Raw genomic sequence first — 19,689 nt, forward strand, 5'->3', positions numbered from 1 at the left:
GTGTATCCATATACACAGACACTGCTTTGACTTCTTTGTTTTCAAAACTCTGCATGCATTCCTATAATAATTAGGCAGCAGGTATGCTTAGAAATTAGTATTGATGTTCTTCAAAAATAAGAGAACAGGAGACTTTCAGGCCACTTTACTAGTATTAAATCACCGTTAAATCCAGTGCATGCACTGATGCAGACAATTGGATGCACTTGGATGCAGACAATTCAGTTTAGGAATTTTTCAAGAAGAAAATTTTACATACACAATAGCTTTGAAAATATTGACTGTTCCAGCAATTTCTGTAGTAATCCGTAGGGTAAGGCAAGGTCAGATTCCTGTGTAAATATCACAGTAGTTTAAGGCCTCTTAAGGGAAAGTTTAAGGTCTCAGGGAAAGAGCACTGTGAAGGCTTTAATCCATAGTGGGAGGAAAAGTGAATTAGTGACCAAACCTTGATTAAAAAGAAAATAAAAAATTGTATGCCAGGTATTCCAAGAGGAAAGATATGTATTGATCCAGGGTGAGACCAGTCCACTTCTTTGGAAGGTTTTAACCAATGCCGAGAACCAGCAGTTACTTCAAGCCCAGATGCATTAACTTCCTGACAGGAGCTGGTCCTCCCCAGTATCCCCTGGAAACAGAGAAAGTTCTTACATATACTGTCAGACTAGGGCTTGGGGAAAGTTTCTCTTGTAAGATACTGTACTGTGAAGAGATAGGCATTAAGGGGTTGTTCTGATCACAGCTGAGGATGTACTTTGCTTCTATTCTAGCAAGGAGCTAAGCCAGAACAGGTGTCCATACCTGATTGTTTTTCTTCAGTACTTACTTAAGTAGTGCATTCCAATAGAGCAGAGGCATCATATCAGCTTTCATGTGGTACATGGTTGCTCTCTCCTTACTCTGGTCAATGGGAAAGGTCTCCAAAGGCTGAGCATTATAGTCAAACTCTGCCAGAATCACTTTGTTGTATCCTGTTACTAGTGGGCAGGAAGTGTATCCATCATACTGCAATGAAAAATACCCACTTATCATTCTGAACCAAAGCCTAAAGTCTGAGGTTTTACAAGCCATGGTTAACATTCACATTTCAAAATAACTTCCTAGGAGGTTTCTGCATTTACAGTGTAAATACCAGTGAAGCTGGAAGGCTGCTAAGCCAGTTCTGGTTTATTAACCATAATACTAAGCCACTCTATTTCAAATGTAGATCTGCTTAACAACATTGCTTAAATTAGACCTAACCTAGAACAATAGGGCATAATGTCATTCATTAATGGTTGGTTATTGTAGCTAGTGAAACAGGTGACCAGCAGATCAGGATGAGAGCTGGTGTTTATTTCAACAATCCAAGAGGATCTTTAGTGAGAATTTCCAGAGAATTGCAAGATATTCAGGTTAGGGCTCCAAAGAAGCCATGTCCAAAATAAAAAAGGCTAAAGGACAAATTTGACAATATGTATAGGATTAACAGCTGTAGTACAGAAGCTTCAGTTTAACTCCTTAAAAGATCATGTCCTACACACAGGAGAAGCAAGTTTGCAAGACATTTTCTGGAGCAGGAATTACCTTAAGTAAATCACTTGCACTGAGTATAAACCCTGACTAATTACCCTCTAACCTTCTCTGAACTCAGAAGTCAGGGAATGGCAGTATCATCAACTGTGCAATTCCATTACTACTCCGATATGCAGCATGTAACCACTTAGCACCACAACTGCAGAGGCAAAGCCTTTCCTGCCTTCTGGTTCACACACAGCTGCCTGCAAGACTTCCTGCATAAAAAGGGGGAAAACATTCAAGAGAATTTCTCCCTAAGACAAGAACCGTAAGTACCTTTTTAACTGGCAACTCATTCTTCATTACCAGAGAAATGGTTTTATCAAGGACTCCAGACTGTGCAGCTAAATAAGAAAGAAAAAGAAGTGTACTAAGACTGTTTCAGCCAGCAATTACTGTCATTACTAAAGCAAACAGTAGTAGCAAGGTATTTTGTTGGACAATTCAGCTGCAATTGAACTTGTCCCAGATTAGAAAAAAATAACTAATACTTTGTCCTCACTGTTTCAAACATGCTAAAGCTTAATGAAACTTGAGCTGATATTTTCAGCCTATGCCCATTCTCCTATGATAAATTGTATTTGCTCAGTCTTATCAAACACTGAGGTTCTGGCACACTGGAGTTCTGGCACACTGAAGTTCTGTTTCATTCTGAGTGCTGTAACTGTAGATCCATTTATTGAAGTAGTTAAGTACCCCACTCTTTCATTACATCAATAACATACTGTTTTTTCTACTCTTATTTGCCTTTTATCAGTTGTGAGACCATACACTAAAAGTATTTTAATTGTGGAACCTGTGGCTACAAGGCCAGAACATATGATTTTTTAATAGTGACTTAACAGTTAGGTGGCATATACATGAGGAGCTAAGATAAAACACAAAGGTTCATTACTGAATGATGTAATACAAGAATAGTTCATTCATTATATGACATTCTGTGAACACAAAAAACAGAATTAGTTCATCTGTGAGGCATCTGGAACAACAGAACTGTTGGGTTAGTGGCATCAACATGGTCTGTAGCTGGCTAGTTGGTCCAAACTAGCTAACTAAACTTTTTGGTTCCAAAAAGACTCTGGTCTTTTTGAAAGCTCAAAATTCAAGTCATGGCCTCAGGAGTAGCAAACTAAACAAAAAGCTTACTGTGACTCCACTCTTGTCACATTTTCACACACAAACATACACATGCAATTTTACCTACAGCTGCAGCAGTTTTTGATGTTGGAAGGTTGGTGCAATCTCCAATACCAAAGACATTAGGATACTTTTTATGTTGTAGAGTCTCCTTATCTACATCCACCCAGCCGCTTTCATCTGAGACAGGACTGTTGACAAGCACAGCAGGTGGCCCCATTGGGGGTGTGACATGAAGCATTTCATACTAAACAGAAAGAAAGGCACTCAATGGTTAGCTCATGAGAGCAAACTATCTGTTGGTATAAGGCAATAAACACAGTGTGGAGAGAGAGTTTCTTGGGTTTGTGTATGTTTTGGTTTTTTAAATGAGTATATAGAATGAAAATCTGCTCTCAGATTTCAAGTGCATCCTTTAATTAACATGAACCTTATCAAGCAACTCCATTAGCAAGCAATTTGCCTTCCTCCAAACACACCTGAGACATTCCCACAGCATAAAGGACTCCAGGCATAATTTATGATATCTTTTCCCTTCTCTCCACCTTGGCTTCAGAATTTTTAATGTTCTGCTAAAGTTAGAGATCGTACTCTCAGCGGGAACAGCAATACACAACAAAGCAGACTGTGTTATAACAATGTAGAAGTTATTTCCAGTACACAAGGAAAACAAATAGAACCAAATGAGTCTGAAAGCTCCTGACCTGATAAACTTCAGTCACTCCAGGTTTGTCCAAGTTTTCAAACACAGCTTCTTGCTTGTCTGCTCGAACTTCTATGAGGTTGCACTTGTAGTTTACAGCAATATTCCTGTCCTTTATTACTTCAAGCAATGCATCAGCATATTTCTTAACACCAAAAATCACACCAAGTGAGGTGTTGAACATGATGTTTGCTTTGGAACGTTTTCCTGTCTGCAGGAGGAGATCCAATTAGCATTTTCTATCAAGAAACTATGACAAGAAGAGACAAAAGAACTGTGCTGCACTACTAAAGAGCTGTAAGAACTATTCATGCAGTTCAATTATTAATGAATATTTAATTAATATTTCACAGCATGTTAGAAGGTAGACCCTTTCAGCATGAGGTACTGAACATACCTCACACAAACGACTGACGAGAAGAGGTGGCTGCAAGGCACTGAAGAACTGCTGTATGCAGGTTAAATTCTTGAAGCAGTTTAGTGTTAAAAAAGCTTTCTGAAACTCCCACTTCTATGCATAATTCAGGTATTTACCCAGTAGGTAGATCATTAAACTTATACACATATGAAGCCTGACACTTCCACCTGAAGTTTTCTTTTGCTCCCACTAAGCTTGCTTTAACAGCCTGGCTAAGACTCCTCCTGATGCTGAGACAATGCATCCAAGGAGCAAGCATAGCCACTTTTCAGACTAGTAGACAAATGGCAACAGGTATTAAGTACTTAAAGTAACAAGAATTACTTCATTCCAGCCAGTGTTATTTTGGTACACCACATGAAGTTATAAGTTAGGCCAAGAACAGTTGTATCTGCAGCTCACCAGAAGCAGGACAAACAGTTCTTTCAGTATGAAATTCTGAATTGAATTTCTGAATTCTACAAGTTTTTCTGGGATTAAATATATGCTAAATATTATGTACAACCCATTTACCTGCATTCCTTATACATTAAAAATACAAAAAGCAACACAGTCACTTTAATAATCCTGAGTCACAGCATTCTCACGTGGTTTATACTTGTTTCAAAGATAATGTGAAACCCTTAGAACAAGCCTTCCTTCCAACTGTGAGAACAAGCACTGGCAGAGAGGGTAAAAGACTTACTTTTCTCAAGTATGCATCTGATAAATACATGATCTTCTGAGGAGCCCCTGCACACTTCACTGGAGTATTTGGAAAAGTGAAGATAGCATTTCCTTCCTTAAAATCTTGTAAAGCTCTCCATGTTTTCTCTACCGTCTGGGCTGAATAATTTGAACCTATTTTAGGGTGTTTAAAACCTTCAGGCAAGCCTTTGATCTAGGAAAAGAGAAATTAAGGTTTCAGGTACAGATGGCAGAAGTTTTGTCATCATTGACAAGTATTAAATACAGACTGAGAAATAACTATTAAGAAGTCTCCATCAAAAAGGAAGTCCATGCTTACTTGCTAGTTGGTACTTTTAAAAATAGGCCTAGCAATAGAACAGGTATTTCCTTTAGAATTCAGTATATAATTTAGTAGATTTAACATTTAGTGAAATTACAACATCTGAACGTAAGTCTTCAGTGCAGACCCAGACCCAAGTTTTTGCAGACTGAAATTCAGAGCAAAAATATATAAAGTCACTGCCACATCACCACAAGTAAAATAATATATATAAAAAAAAAGCATTATGAAAATTTTTAAGGTGAATGAAACTTTTCTGCAGTCAGTTGCGGATACCTGTATTTGCCTAGGGTCATTTTGTTTTAACTAATCCGCATTCAGTAATTATTTCCCTATTACTCCTACTATGACCTGAGCATCTGCTTGTGAGAAAGGAAGTTGTACCCATTTCAAAATAATGGATTGCAGAAATTCTGTGAGAATACAGAGTCATGTTACACGTACTGCAATGTGTTTGGGATGTTCCAGTCTGCACCAGAAGTACACTGCTGGTGAAGAGAAACCATCCCTCTTTTACAATTCTCCTCTTTTATTTAAACGTTACTATGAGTTTTCATTAGAGAGTGTGATTAACCGTGTTACATGGCTTCTACTAGTGAACACTGAATTTACTTTTATCAGCTTGTACTGAAGCAATAGATACAAAGATTGAGAGGAGGGTCACTGGACATTCTGCATCTCCTCATTCCACAGACCTAATCACCAGAGCTTATTTGTGACTGTAACTAACTGAGACCAGCTCTTGCTTAACATGTATCTCGAAAGCTTTTCAAAGAGATACTTAAGTACATTGTCAGGTACAACATCATATTCAGGTCAGGGTAAAACCATGAGAGTCAAATTGCTCAGACATCTTGCCTTTGTGTTTTCCTTCTCCTACACACACATCACTGTGGTCACTCTTGCACCAACATTTTCCTCTGAGTGCCACTGAGTGAACTGTACAGGAAATGTTACACAAGGAAAGGGCCCCAGGGCCTATTTAAACACAAGCCTGGTAACTCAGCTGGCTCCTTCTGAAGAGCATCCTTTAAGAAAGGTGAGGGTAGGTCAAATTAATTCTGCAGGTCAGATTTTACTGGCTGCTCCTCATCAGATTTTACTGTGTTCCTCGTTCTGTTTACATTAGAGGTGCTTCAGACTACAGTCAGTACATCTTATTATCTCATTATCACAGGCTACCTTAAAGTTCTAGATTCAACTTGCTGCCCCATCTGCTGATATTGTCACAGAGATGCAACAAAGTTGTTGTAAAAGGCTTTTCCAAGGGTAATTAGGTTTATTACACAGGGATCTGTAGAAGGAGGAAAGTCATTAGTCTGTCTTCTAGCTCTTTTATTCATAGTGTTCAATACCTTGCAGTAAAAACAGTACTGAAAAGCCATTTACTTTAAGGAATGTATGTGATGCTATTAAAAATAGTAAAAATATGATTATTGTAAAACAAATACCTTCTCATAATGCAGACTAATTCCAAGGGCAATTATCAGATACTTGTAAGATACCTGTTGTGCAAGGAACAAAAAGTATTTTAGACAAAGAAACCAAAGCATTATCTCAAAGTTAATTTCAGTTATCTAGCAGCAACAGAGTCACAAGGAAGGAGATATAGGGAGCATTAGTAACATAAGTTAAGCTCTAAGAATTCTTGTTAAAATGCTAACTGCATTATGAGTTACACAGCCTTTGTTATACACAGACTCAGGTATCTGGAGCAAAATATTCTCTCTTTTCTGTTCAGTTCACCATAAACAGGGCATTTTAAGTATTGTAAGTTGATGTTATTCTAACCTAGTTATCTACCACAAGTTTTATTAGAAAAAGATTTTAGGACCAAGTACATAAGACTAATTAGAATTTCCCAGCCTCCTAGATGCTGGAGGTCTTGCTCAATAGGCAGTTCTAAGGGGATCTGCAAGATGTGGACAGACAACCCCTGACATTAAATAAAAACTTTTTTTTTCTTTTTTTTTTGTTTTACATTATTACCTTGACATCATTCTCCAGCCAGACACAGTTCTTATCTGGATCCAATGCCGTAACTTGAGATTTGATCCACTCAACACCTTTAGGCATTACACTTCCCATTGGGCGTGCAGAAGCTGCCAGCTGCTTTGCACCGCCACCAACCAGGGTCCAGAGTGGCTGATAGTAATGAGTCTGAAATAAAAGTTCAAATGGACATTTCAAAACTGTTTAAAAGGATTTAAAGACACATCACTCTGAATGGGAGCAATGTGTTTTTAACATTGTATTATACTTAACAAAATAAGCTGTATAAATAACCAAGATTTTTCCATGACAAAGCTGCAGGGATACAAAAATCTCATGGAGAAGAAAGTGTCATACAAAACCTTTTGAAAGATAGTTTTTTGGCTTACTTTCCACAGTTAAAAACATGTGGGGCTGGAGAGGAACAAGACCCATCTGGTCACATGTTAAATGCTTATTCTTTATCAGACTCACCTTACTTGGCTCAACAACAGCCACATTTCCTGCCCCCACTTTCCTCTTCATCCGAGCACTCATGGCGATTCCACCAGCACCTCCACCCAGCACAAGTACTTCGTAATAATCCTTGGCAGCACACCTGGCTGCTGTGTGTAAGCCCAAGGAGCTCATCTTCTGCATTCCTGGTTTCAGCAACCACACACCAGAACGGAGACAGGAGCAGGATACCACTCCAATTGCTGACATCTTTCATTAAGTGGGAAGCTAGGAGATAAGGAAAGGTACCAGTAACAATTACAGGAAGCAGAATTTATGGTTATTTAAATGCCTAGGTTAGTTTTCAAGGCAAAAATTATACTAAATTCCTCGAGTCGCCAGGCAAGAATTACAGCTTTTTCATTTATTTTTTCATTATAAATTTATTCATTATTTATTATATGGTGAACATTCATTTCATTTATGATACTTATAGACCAGAGTTTCAAAATTACACCAGAAACCTCAAATATTTTCAATAAAATCTTCCAATGTCAGCTTGGAAAATTCCCCACTACACTAGATGTACTTCAGCAACTTATTCTGCACGTTTTTGTGCTATCCTGACACCCCTCATGTCTGTATACCCTGAATTCTTTATAATGCTCCATTATTAATGCTTACAGTTAGAATTTGGGACAGAGAGGGGAAAATCCCAGACACATCCAATGTAAAATAAATGTTAATAATTTTGTTTGACAGGTTTCCAAGATGCAAACATTTTCTTCTCAAGCCCTCCCCAGTCAGAACAAAACACGGAACTCTGCAGTAAGTTAGTTTCAGTTTAGAAGGCTGTTTATCATCTGTGCAGGCAGCTATTTCAAGATGCGGACCTCCATTCATAAATCTCTTTTCCTTTTCACTCTAAGGCTACTTGTCTGCATGTTTTTAGAATAATTCTGTTTAATACTGAAGAAAATGCGTTTTAAAGAAATCATAGTTAAGCAGGAGAGCTCAGTACCTCAGTATCTCAACTACAGCCCAGGGCAAACACCTAACCAAAGCACGAAGCACGGCAATTCGTGCAGAGACCGGACAACTGCAGTTTCTTCCTCTCCAGAACACCTACCGCATGCTAAGCTCCTCAGACTGCCTACTTCATGGAACCAGTTTATTGAAGGAAGTTGGAATAAAGTTAGAGAAGTCATACTGGCAAGAAGTACAGATCATTGCAGCTATTCTTTAAGCAGCTGGCCATAGATGGGCAGCTTAAGCATTCCTCCCATGCACGTGTGCGCGCTCGGCGGGCAGCTCCCCAGCCGGCTCCAGCGCCTGCGAGCCCCTCAGGCCAGGGCACAGCAGCCGCAAGGGCCCGAAAGCCGCTGCTGCCCCGCTCCCCGAGGCCAAGGGACCCGGCCCTGCAGGGGGAGCAGGGCCCCGCTCCCGGGGCTGGGGCACGACCCGTCAGCGCTCGGTGAGGCCGCTGCGGCCCGCAGGCTGCCCCGCCGGCACGGCCCTCCCGCCGCCTCCCTGCTCGGCCCAACCCGACGGCCCCGCTCCCTCACGGCAGGACGGGTCCCCGGCACCGCTCCCGGCTCCGCACTTACCGCTCGCTGCACTTACCGAGCAGTGCGGGGAAGGACCGCGCCGCCGGCCCGGGTGCGATCGGCTCCGGGACCGGCGGGGCGGAGCTCGGGGCTCCGGGTGCTGCCCAGCCGCGGGCAAAGGGCGCGGGCCGGCCGGCGGGGCAGGGCAGGGCCGGCCGGGCCGGGCCGGGCCGGGTGTGCGCCGCCGCCGGTGATCGCGGGGCCCCCGCGAGGGGCTGAGCCGGGCGCTCCGCTCCGAGCAGCTGCCGGTGGCACATGCAGCTCCAACCCCGTGCTTTCCAAAGTTTTGAAACTCCAGTCCTAAACCTGGCCCCCTGCCAATCCCAGCTGCGCGTTCGCTACTGGCCCCCATCCCAGGCAGCAGCCCAGAGTCCCACCTAGACACACAGCACAGGTCACTCACATCGGGCTGACCGACACCACAATCACTACAGTACCTGCGATGGAGCAACTACTGAGACTTCAATACCTGAACTTTCTCAGGTTACCTGTATGCACCCGCCCTAAACTATAATCTAGGAGCCCTTTTCTGTAGAAAGAAAAACAGAAAAAATATTAAGCTTAATAAAATAACATCAAAGCACTTACTAGATCAATAATTAATAGTAAATGAGCTCTGATGGAGTGAATCCTCCAGTGACAGGTAAAGGCTGCCTTTTCAAAGCTGAACACCCACAGTTCCTGAGTTTTACTGGACAGAAAATGTACTGAAAGACACAAATCGGTATCTTTAAAAGTGTGACATGGAGATCAGACATTTTTATTAATACAAGAGACTTCTCTAAGAGAAAAAAGCCCCAGGGTTTATAGCGACATCCTTTAAAACACCCAAACTGCCCATTTTTATAATTTGTATGCATTTTTCACTTCCTGTTTCCAGCTGTGCTTGTATAATCAGAGTGCAGCCTTTTTTCCACACTTTTTGTTCTCAGAGGTTGAGGTTGATCCTTATCTCTGCTCATGAGAAAATTGTTGGGCTGGCTTTTTAAACACGTATTTTTAGGATTGTCTTTAAACACTGCAGTACTTTCTTTAACCTCCCATGCATGTTTCTCCACAGACTGCTTACAGAGATAACCTACAGTTTTAATTCAAAAAATTACTCGAATTCAGTAATTCAGAAACATCTCACAAACCAAACATAAAGAAACTCCTCACCTGTGGCACAGAGGCCTCCAGCAGCTGCAGGGAGCGCTGCCTTAACCTTTCCAAAGTCCAGGCAGGATGAGGGTGGGAGCTGCTGTGAGGGCTGGGCACACACTGCCCAACCCTAACACTGTTCTACCACATTTATCTACATTTATCTACTCCTTAAGTAACTTTTTATAAAATCAACCAAGACTAAGCATACACAGCAGTAGAACTGCTCACTCTAGCTGTGCATGCTGATGCAAGCACATATTTTTAGATACCAGTATCGTTACATTCGTCCAATGCAGCATTTACAAAAGTAAATGTAAATGCATTAAGACGTACAAGAGTATTTGATAGAACATCCTATGGAGATAATGAATTGTAGTTTTCACTGAAGTAGTTTCAGAACACATTAATAAAAGTTATATAAACTGAACAAACTTCATCCTCTATATTTTTATTAATTTTCTCCCCTTTATTACAGAAAGGTCATTTAGTAAAAGTAGATCTTTATTCATAGAAAACCCAGATCTTACCATGCTTTTATAGGAAAAGTTAACAAATTACATTTTTATGTATGTGCATGTGATTCCTCAGGTAAGCACTGTCAGCTTTTATTCCTTTGATTGGAAATTATTCCAAATGCTGAAATATACCAAATTTCAAAAGTATTCAAATTTCTAAGAATTTTTTTGAATTCTCTAGTTTTAGTTAAAATAACCATGATTTTTTGGAAACAAAACCAAACCCCACAAAACCACAGTTCTTTGGAAAAAAACAGTTATTGACAGAGACAGAGAATACGACTTGACACAGTAAACTGGATTCTATATGAGGAGATACAAATCAAGAAATATCAAAGGAATTCAATCCTGATTTGGATACTGAGGCATCTAGTTTCATGTTATAGTTTAATGATAACAGTCTTAATTCCCAGAATCTGATTGTGAAATTACATTATAAAATAAAATACTTAAGACAACATTTAATTATATACATTCTGCTCCAAAAAATGGACTGTGGAAATTCTTTACATTTCTCTTAGAAATACATACAAGCCACAGCAGAGGCCAACAATCCACAGGCAATTAATAGCCATGAGTCAACTTCAGGGAAAAATACCTGTGAAAGTTTTCATCTAATACTGCTTCACTAAAAGCATTTCAGTGTCTCTTCAGACTGCTATAAGTAGTTTGTTCTCATTGCCCCAAATCATTATCTCAGTTTACTTTGCATGATGCCTGGGTACTTGTTAGAGTGCATCTTTCACAGAAAAGGATGACAAATATTAAGGACAGAAAATTAGGAGTTCAGAAAATTACAATACAGAAAGTCCAGGCAGGTGTACACTGTGTGAGTCATCTAAAACAGAGTGAAAAGTAAAATTGACTGGCCCCTGTGATATCTTCCTCTACATATTTTATGGAAAACTTTACATAGCTTACCCTTTATCTTACTTCAAAACACATCATTTACATTATCACTTAAAAAGAAACATAGATATACTTGAAAAGAAACACAGTTCTAAAATAACCAGTTTGTTAGCGTGTAAGAACAAATAATTTAAAGCTCTTTTATCTAGACAACTTGTACATTCATTTGAATGTGAGTTCACACCAAGTGCTGCAAGATAGGAATTACATTCAGAGAAATGGACATCAACCTTCATTCCAAATTTCTCATCAGCAACACTAGTAATCATCAATCTGGGTGAGGACAGTGTAACAAAAAATCACTTATATATCACCAATGTGCAAATGATTCATTTGTTAAGGGAAAAAAACCACTAAATGCAGTAGTTTTCCTACAGGTGGCTGAATTTCACATGAAATGGAAAATTTTAGTTTTGGTTATGTTTTATTTTGTCACACAAGATGAAGAAATTACAACTTCTAATCCCACAAAAATATGCTTAGATCACACAAGTCTTCCTAATAAACCCTTACAGAAGCAACAGTTTCCTGGTTTGACTTAAATGTTTGTGGAAGCACAAATTCATTAATCTTTGCGTTGTGCACACATCAATTTTGACAATGTTTAGTGTTCTGCTTCTCCCCTGCCAATCATTTCAGCTGGGAACTTATTCAGAAGTCACTTTAAAGCTGTTCTTAAGTTACTTGATGACAAAAAAAAAGACTGCTGCAATGAAGTGTACTTTTAAGCAAATACACTATTTCCTTCAGCTCATTAGAGATGAACCAAACTAAGGCTGCACAAGAAATCAGTATTTATGACCAAAGACAGATCCCAACTGCATGAAACAAAGCAGTTGCAGTGAAAATACAGCCAATGAAGTCTGGTGATGAGAACTGAAATTTGAGAAGTATTCTGCATTTTGTCTGAAAAACATGTGCCAGTCATGAAATCTCATAGAATTCTAAACATCAAAAGAACAGAAGAAAACAAAAATAGATAGGTACTTAAAACTATGATGCCTAGTTCTCCTATATACACATATATATATAAATTAACTTACAGTATAATAATATCAAACTGCATAGCATTACAAAAGAAGGCAACTTGAACGGCTGAAATTAAAAAATGTGAATGTTACCAACTCTATTATTACCATTCCGGAATTTATAATACCATAGAGTAGACTTGCCAGCAACAGAATTGCTAGCAACTCTGTAGCCTGATTTAAGCAAAGTCTGCCTTAATTCCAGTTAAAGAAGAAATCGTTAGTTCAGACAAGTAGTTGTATGCTCTGCTTTCAGGTCCTCTTTGCAGGTTTTGCTGTTAATTGTTTCTCTCTTTCAAGTTCCTTCTCACGTTGCTGCTCTCGTTCCAATTCTTCCTTCTGCCTCTTTTGTTGCAGCTTAAGTGCTCTTTTCTAAACAGAAAAGACAAGAAAATAATTGTAAATTTTATAGATATATTTAAGTTGGAGCAACAAACAAAATCCCTCCCATTCTCATTCTCTCCAACACACCCTTCTTATGACTGAATGCAGCATAAACCATTCATTTTTGCTTCGTCCCTCCCACCTTCAGCTTACTGTTCAGAAATGTGAAATTTGGGGTCTACACTGGGAGAACACAAACTGAAGCCCCTTCAGTCTCACTAAAAGTCATCCTTTGGGTATACCTGGTGAGATTCTTATAATGCAATTTACTGCCTCCAAGAAAAAATTCTCTTGTTGAACATACTGAAGGATTAAATTTGCCATAATGTAACCAGGCTGTCTGTATAGCATGAAACCAGTGAACTTACGCCACTGTTAATGGTACATTAAGAAGATGGAGAAATTTTTACATTTGTAACAATCTAGTTTCCATTGAAATGAAAGTGAAACAACAAAGACAACTGCTTGAAATGGAGTGGACTAAGCAACACAGTAAGGCATGATTCTTACACCACCTAAACATAAAGATGACACTGAACGAATAGTTCAGATTTGTAGGCTCCTTGAGCACCATTAGGAGCAAGTGAAAGGTTAAAAAATGGCTTGGAGCTACTGAAAACATCCTTTTAAGGTAAAATTTTATTTTAATCAGAATTTTCAACATGCATCCAAAGTAAAAGTTGGAAAACAATAACACATAAGTAAATATCTGTACTGGAAAGTAAAAATATTTATCCCACTTACTTTTAACTTTGATGTCTTCTCATGCAGCATCATCATTTCATTTCTAATATTCACTAACTTGCTGTGATAGTGTTTAGCTTCTGAAAACTTAAAAACCGTAACAGTTAAAGCAGTAACTGTCAAGTTAGAATAGCTGTTTTATAAAGCTACACAGCAAAATAGCAATGAAAAACAGTGATTACCAGACCAGTTTGATAATGGAACAAACATGTTTAAGTTTATATATAAAATTTACATATCACATATATTAATACAGAAAATCTCAAGAGTTACACACTGTAATCTGCTGAGTTAAGATTAATGAAATAGAACAAAAAATATTACAGCTTTATGGCCCATACATGAGTGTTTCATGGACCCTTCCTGCCAGTCTGAGGAGGTGCACAGTGCTCATGCTGGAGCTCTAATCCTACTGAAAACACGTGTACATCTGCTTTGGTTGCTGGCTTTGAACAGCCATTGTCACCAGTGCTGCCTGACTGAGCCTGCACTCTCTTGCTGCTGCCCTTCCTATTTAAGGGAAATACGCTGGTTCCTACCCTCTCCAGGAGTTTTCCCCTAATATCTGAACTGGTTTTCCTTCTGTAGGTCATGAAAAACAAGGAAAAGACACAAACTGCTAGTAATGCTTCAGCAAGAAAATCTATGCTAATCTAGAATTTATAAGGCATTACTGGTACTTACCAAAGCATTGATATCAACAATGGAGTTACACTCTTTGAATTTTGAAATTTCTTGTTCTAATGTTTCTAGCAGTACCACTTGGTTCTGTCTAAAAGAAAAAAAGATGCATAAACCCAAAGTAAAGCACCACATATGATTTTCAAGCCGCCCTTTAAATAGATTTTTAATCAAAACAGTACCAATACACGCTTCCCAATTCCAGATTCCTCTGATGCACTGCTAGGTGATTTCAATAAAAACATGAGTAAATAACTAGAAAAATCCAAGCTGCTATTTGTTACACAAATTCAGCCAGCATCTTACAGCACATGGATATCCAGGACAAATATCCCAAAAACCCTGAAGAGGCACTCTCCAGGTTGCAGTGGTTGACTGAAAGGAAGAACAATTAGCTCTTGACTTTCCACTTGGGTGTCTCTGCGTCATAAATTATTTCTGTACAGAACTTGTGTGGATTCCTGGTGATTATTACGGTTCTCCATCCCACACAAATCAGCTCAAGTCTTTCCAGACAAAGGCTGTCCTTGGCAGGAGCATAACCACATCATGCATAGTGAAACCCAAACTAAGGTACCCTGCAAAACCTGAGATGGATCTGTGTAAAGCTCTTTCCAGTATCTCTATCCATGGCAGATCTGGTTTGCATGTGAAATCAACTACTCTGTTATCAGTGAGGTATCGGTGTACAAAGAACTCTTATCTGCTTAGCTCCTTGTTTGTATTTTTCAAGTGTTTCATAATACGGTTTAGAGACTGAACAACACACAATATATCTCACTACAAGCTGCCCTGAATACAAACTGCATGTCTCCAAGCAAAATAAATCCAGCTTTTAGCACACTTTTCCACTAGAGAAGTGAATAAGCATTTAAGAAATCTAGGTCTTCTGCTCTGCCTGGCTTAGGGGATTTTAGTCTTCTAGTGTTACACATTCTTCAAAGTGCTCACGGGCTACTACAGCTTATACACACACCCCCTGCTACTCCCACAGATCACTGAATTATTCAGGCTGCTTGAGTCAGGACACTGAAATGCTGATAAACTATATTCCAGTTAAAGGGAGCTGGCACATTACTGAAAAGAGCAGCAAACCAAGTAGGCACGTGTATGAAGTTGGTTTCAAAAATCTGCTTACGTAAGTTCCTGCAGTGCTGATTTTGATCGCTGAAGATCGGGCAGATAGTGGGAAATCAATCCTTCAGTTAGCTGCTCCACAGCTTTCTCATCTATTAAAGGCAGATCTTCTACGACTCCTTCATCTGGAGATGCATCACTGGGACCTACACCAAGGAACAGCAAGGCAGAATGTGAGAGGTCAGCACACCCTTCGAGTTTCACTTGGAGCAACTATATTTTCCTTTCCAAAAATTAAAAGCATTAAAACACATTAAAATTCTCTGCACTTTTTCTGCTAAACTGGACTTTCATATTCTTTATTTTTCCCTCATTCTCAGTCCTATATCACAAGCTTCCTGGTAAACCCTTTTATGCGAAGAGCAATAGAATAGAAAGTGGGAAATATAACTGCTCCATAGATATCTTTAAAAAAAAAAGAAAAATCGAGTACTCAGTCTACTGAAGAAAAAAATGGGCAACATCAGTGTTCTATGTATCAAGAGTACCTGAACATTAACAGCCCCCAACCTTTGCTTTCAAAGTCTGAGAACAAGCTGGGCTATGAGAGGTCTTCGCCTGTCACTCAAAACACCAAGACTTCCCGCTGAACTCCAAGAATTGAACGTCACAGCCTGTACGTTTCGTATGGGCACCCTATGACTATTTTTTGTCTGCAGCGCTCGAGGAAGACAAAACCCTTTCACCCACACAGGCCCCCGCACGGGGGAGAACGATGCGAGAGGCAGCCCTTGGCCTCGGAGGGAGCCCGGGCCTCGCACCGGGGATGGCGGAGCGCCCTCCTCCGGCCTCTACCGGGCCCGGCGGCGGCTCCAGCCTCTCCTCGGCTCTCGCCGCACCCGCGTCCCGCCCGGCCCGGGGTCTCGGCTCACCCCGCACGTACCCAGCGAGCTCCCGGGGTCACCCGCGGGCGCCGCCTCCTTTCCCTCCGGTCGCTCCGCGCCGTTCATCGCTGCCGCTCCCGGCTCCCTCCGGCAGGGCAGGGCCGCCCGAGCCCGCGGCAGGCGGGTCCGGCTGCCCTCACCGAGCGGGCCGGCCCGGCGCCCCCCGGCCCGCGCCCCGCCGCCGCCGCACCATAGAGCCGCCGCCGCGCGCCGGGACTGGGCCGCGCGCCGGGCGCGGAAGTGACGCGCGAGCGACGATGGCGGCGTTGGTGAGGAGAGCGACAGCCGGGCTGCGGCCGCCGGGGCGGGGCCGGTGTCAGCGTTAGTGAGGAGAGCGACAGCCGGGCTGCGGCCGCCGGGGCGGGGCCGGTGTCAGCGTTAGTGAGGAGAGCGACAGCCGGGCTGCGGCCGCCGGGGCGGGGCCGGTGTCAGCGTCGGGAGCTCCTTCCCGCCGTTCCCCGGAGCGTTCGGAAGCCGCTGGGGCCGGCGCTGAGCCTCGATGTGTGCGGGTTGCAGCCCCGCGGAGACCCTGCTTGGACACGGGCCTGACAGAGCAGAGGAGCGGTGGCACCGTCCCGGCGTGCCGGGCCACAGCGGCTGCCGGGCCGGAGCCGCGCAGCCCAGGGAGCTCTGCTGCCACGGCACAAAACAGCTGAAATCACCGCAGGTGCCCTTTCTTGGGGACATCCTTGCTCTTGTGTTTTATAGATTTGTATTCTCCAGAAACAGTGCAGACTTTACACTACTTGTAGCTTTTGTTTCTAGGGAAATTAATAATTAGCTTTTGTGTATACGTCTGTCTCTGCTTCTCCTCCAACAGTCTGCAAGAGCCGTAATAACTTCACACAGGATCGTAGAATATTCTGAGTTGGAAGGGATCCAGAGGGATCATTAAGTCCAGCTCTTAAGTGAGTGGCCCATACAGGGATCAGATTGCCACCTTGGTGTTACCAGCACCCTGCTCTAACCAACTTGCAAGTATATATATTCTTTAATGAAAAATCACTTTTATATGGTATTGTAGAATTTATAATTTTTTTCCTCTTTTGCCTATAAAGACTTAAAAAGGTCTTTTCAGGAAATGCAGGTGCAACTATAGAAAGAAACTAATGAAGGACCACTCAGAAAGTTTTTTTGTTAATGCAGTATTTTGATATACCCCCAAACCTAAAAAATTAAAATAAATCCAGGCAGTCTCCCTAATGCTCTTCAGAAACAGAGCGAGGCAAAAAAAGGGGCTTTTGAGTTGATGTGTCAACCTTAAAACTAACATTTCTAACAGCAAGATTGTTGAAAGTTCATTTTCATTTTTCTTCATATGCATATTCTAATTAACTTTTGCTCACAATTATATCACTATTCCATCATCAGATTAAAAACTAACCCATTTTTCTGCCTTTTATTAAAAAAAGAAGCAACAAGAGTAAGTTGTTAAGTAACTTGAACAGACTCAACTCAAATTCTGAATTCCAACTAGTTAGCGATTTTACTTAAAAGTTTCTTTTGGTAGGGGGGGAAACCCACAACTTTTGTTGAAAGTTCCACTGGGAAAGACTTCTGAGTTTCCAGATGGAATTTCTAGTAAGAACAAGTGAGATAATGACTCTGAAATAGTCTCACTTGAGATGTGGGAGTTTCAGATTTGTGTTCCGTGCTCCTGCTTTGCCTGTTCCAGGCCTTCCCACGTCTTGCAGAAATAGACTTAGGATTGGAATAGAAAACTGGTATCTGGTTTTCTAGACAAAGTTTAACTATTTGTCAACCCAAATGTTCCAAAAAAAGGGAATGATAGAAAACTTTTCTTGTTCCTTTTCTTCTGCAAAATCTCCTGTTTCACAGTAATTATTTCCAAAGTGCCTATGTATGCAATACTGTTAACACCACATAAACCTGTTTAATTTTAATTTAATTCTGTGTTTTAAAATTTTAATTTTTAATTCTGTGTTCAGAAACCTTTAATGCAGCACTGTCACATAGGTATTTTGGATTTTATTGTCGGAACTGATTTAAGAGGTTACATATATTGTAACCATACCCCACCCTAGAAATGTGAGTGAAAATGGAGTTAACTTGAATTGTATAGCAAATAGATGTTTTAAACCATCAGCTTTGGAGGTGCCACATGACTACAGGGACAACATGAAAAGGAAATACTTCACATTAATAGGTAACCTCTTAGAGACTCGCTGTCCTCATTAAGTAAACCAGACTACAGAAAGAGTAGAGCCTTGGCTGTTACAATGAAGAAACTGAGTGTAGCAGGCTGATACAAACTGTTCTGTTCAGCAGAGGATCATCTTACCAATGTATGAACTGGTTCTTGATTTGACAACACTTCTGATCTTAGTTATTCAGTAAAAGGTGAGCTGGCAAACGGTGCACTGATTTAGTGTGTTAGTCCCCCCAGCTAAATACCCCTTCTCACTGCTGGAAGTTTCTGTTCCTGTAGAAGTGGCAAAGTTCCAGTGTAAAGCCGAATTTTAAGAAAATTTTAAAAGTAGTTCCTTTGATGGTTCCTGGAACCTGGCTGCTCATGTCTGTGTGTCCTCCTCCCTCACTTGTGCTTGTACAACTGCCAAAACACAGAGTGAGTTCAATCACCCAGAGAGAAGAGAAACATAAAAATGGGTGAACTGGAACACATCTGGGAGCACTTTCCTAGGCAGCAAGGCTGGTTTAACTGGTTCCCATCCTTGGCTGCTCATTCTGACTCCCACACAGTTTGCTGCCCCCTCGTTGTCATATGGATGGATGCCTGCGCGAGTTGAGATCATGGAAACAGTCTCAGTTACACATACAAATACCCAAAACCCTCCCAATACGCATCGTTTAATTCTGACCCAGTTCAGGGATTCAGAGCCTTGTTTGGCCCCTGAACAATTGTGCTGGTAACAATGCCAGGGGAATTATGAAGTGGGTTAAAGGAGATGGCACCACTTTAGCCATTTGAAGAAAAATAACCTGAGATTACATGCTCAGGAAAGCAGCCACGTTGTAAAGTAGCAAGGGAGCTGAGATAAAGCATCATACTGTCCATTTTTGGACATCATTAGGAGAACAACAATAAGCAACCTCCACCCAAGGCCAGTTTACCACAGAGGACTCCACTCCCCGGGGGCCAGTTCCAAGAAGGAGCTCACTCCTTGTCCTGCAGCACTGCCGATACCTACCAGAATCTGCTATCAGCCCTTGACCAGAAAAGGAGTTCCCTTCTACAAAATCCTGCACTTCTATTACAACTCTCCAGTCCTCACTTGGTAACTTCCTTCAACCAAGTGAAAAAACAAGATATGTACCTTCTCTCTGATGGGCATCATTTCCCAGAAATGTTTATGGCTTAGCGAACTGACTGAATACAGGAATAGAATTTGGCCATAGGTACAAACTGATGCGGAACACATATAGG

The 19,689-nt window shown here is 41.1% G+C and overlaps 2 protein-coding genes across 3 annotated transcripts; both read right to left on the reverse strand.

The window, feature by feature from the left end:
- Positions 1-130: 130 nt before the first annotated feature.
- Positions 131-9,112, reverse strand: SQOR (sulfide quinone oxidoreductase). Its single transcript, XM_058846842.1, has 10 exons — positions 8,875-9,112; positions 7,291-7,539; positions 6,814-6,984; positions 6,276-6,329; positions 4,501-4,695; positions 3,399-3,608; positions 2,758-2,941; positions 1,834-1,901; positions 827-1,005; positions 131-628 (listed from the first exon to the last, which is right to left on the reverse strand). The coding sequence occupies exons 2-10, from the start codon at positions 7,519-7,521 to the stop codon at positions 571-573; spliced, it is 1,350 nt and encodes a 449-aa protein (XP_058702825.1). The 5' UTR covers positions 7,522-7,539; positions 8,875-9,112; the 3' UTR covers positions 131-570.
- A 1,321-nt stretch (positions 9,113-10,433) lies between these two features.
- Positions 10,434-16,533, reverse strand: BLOC1S6 (biogenesis of lysosomal organelles complex 1 subunit 6). Of its 2 annotated transcripts, none has more exons than XM_058846647.1 (5): positions 16,304-16,533; positions 15,401-15,545; positions 14,266-14,353; positions 13,582-13,668; positions 10,434-12,825 (listed from the first exon to the last, which is right to left on the reverse strand). In XM_058846647.1, the coding sequence occupies exons 1-5, from the start codon at positions 16,347-16,349 to the stop codon at positions 12,706-12,708; spliced, it is 486 nt and encodes a 161-aa protein (XP_058702630.1). In that variant the 5' UTR covers positions 16,350-16,533; the 3' UTR covers positions 10,434-12,705. The 2 variants fall into 2 exon arrangements, with proteins under 2 accessions (XP_058702630.1, XP_058702629.1); XM_058846646.1 differs by having other exon boundaries at positions 16,283-16,533.
- Positions 16,534-19,689: the final 3,156 nt, after the last annotated feature.

Source organism: Poecile atricapillus, chromosome 11 (assembly GCF_030490865.1).
Source record: "Poecile atricapillus isolate bPoeAtr1 chromosome 11, bPoeAtr1.hap1, whole genome shotgun sequence".
In the NCBI taxonomy this organism is placed as follows: domain Eukaryota; kingdom Metazoa; phylum Chordata; class Aves; order Passeriformes; family Paridae; genus Poecile; species Poecile atricapillus.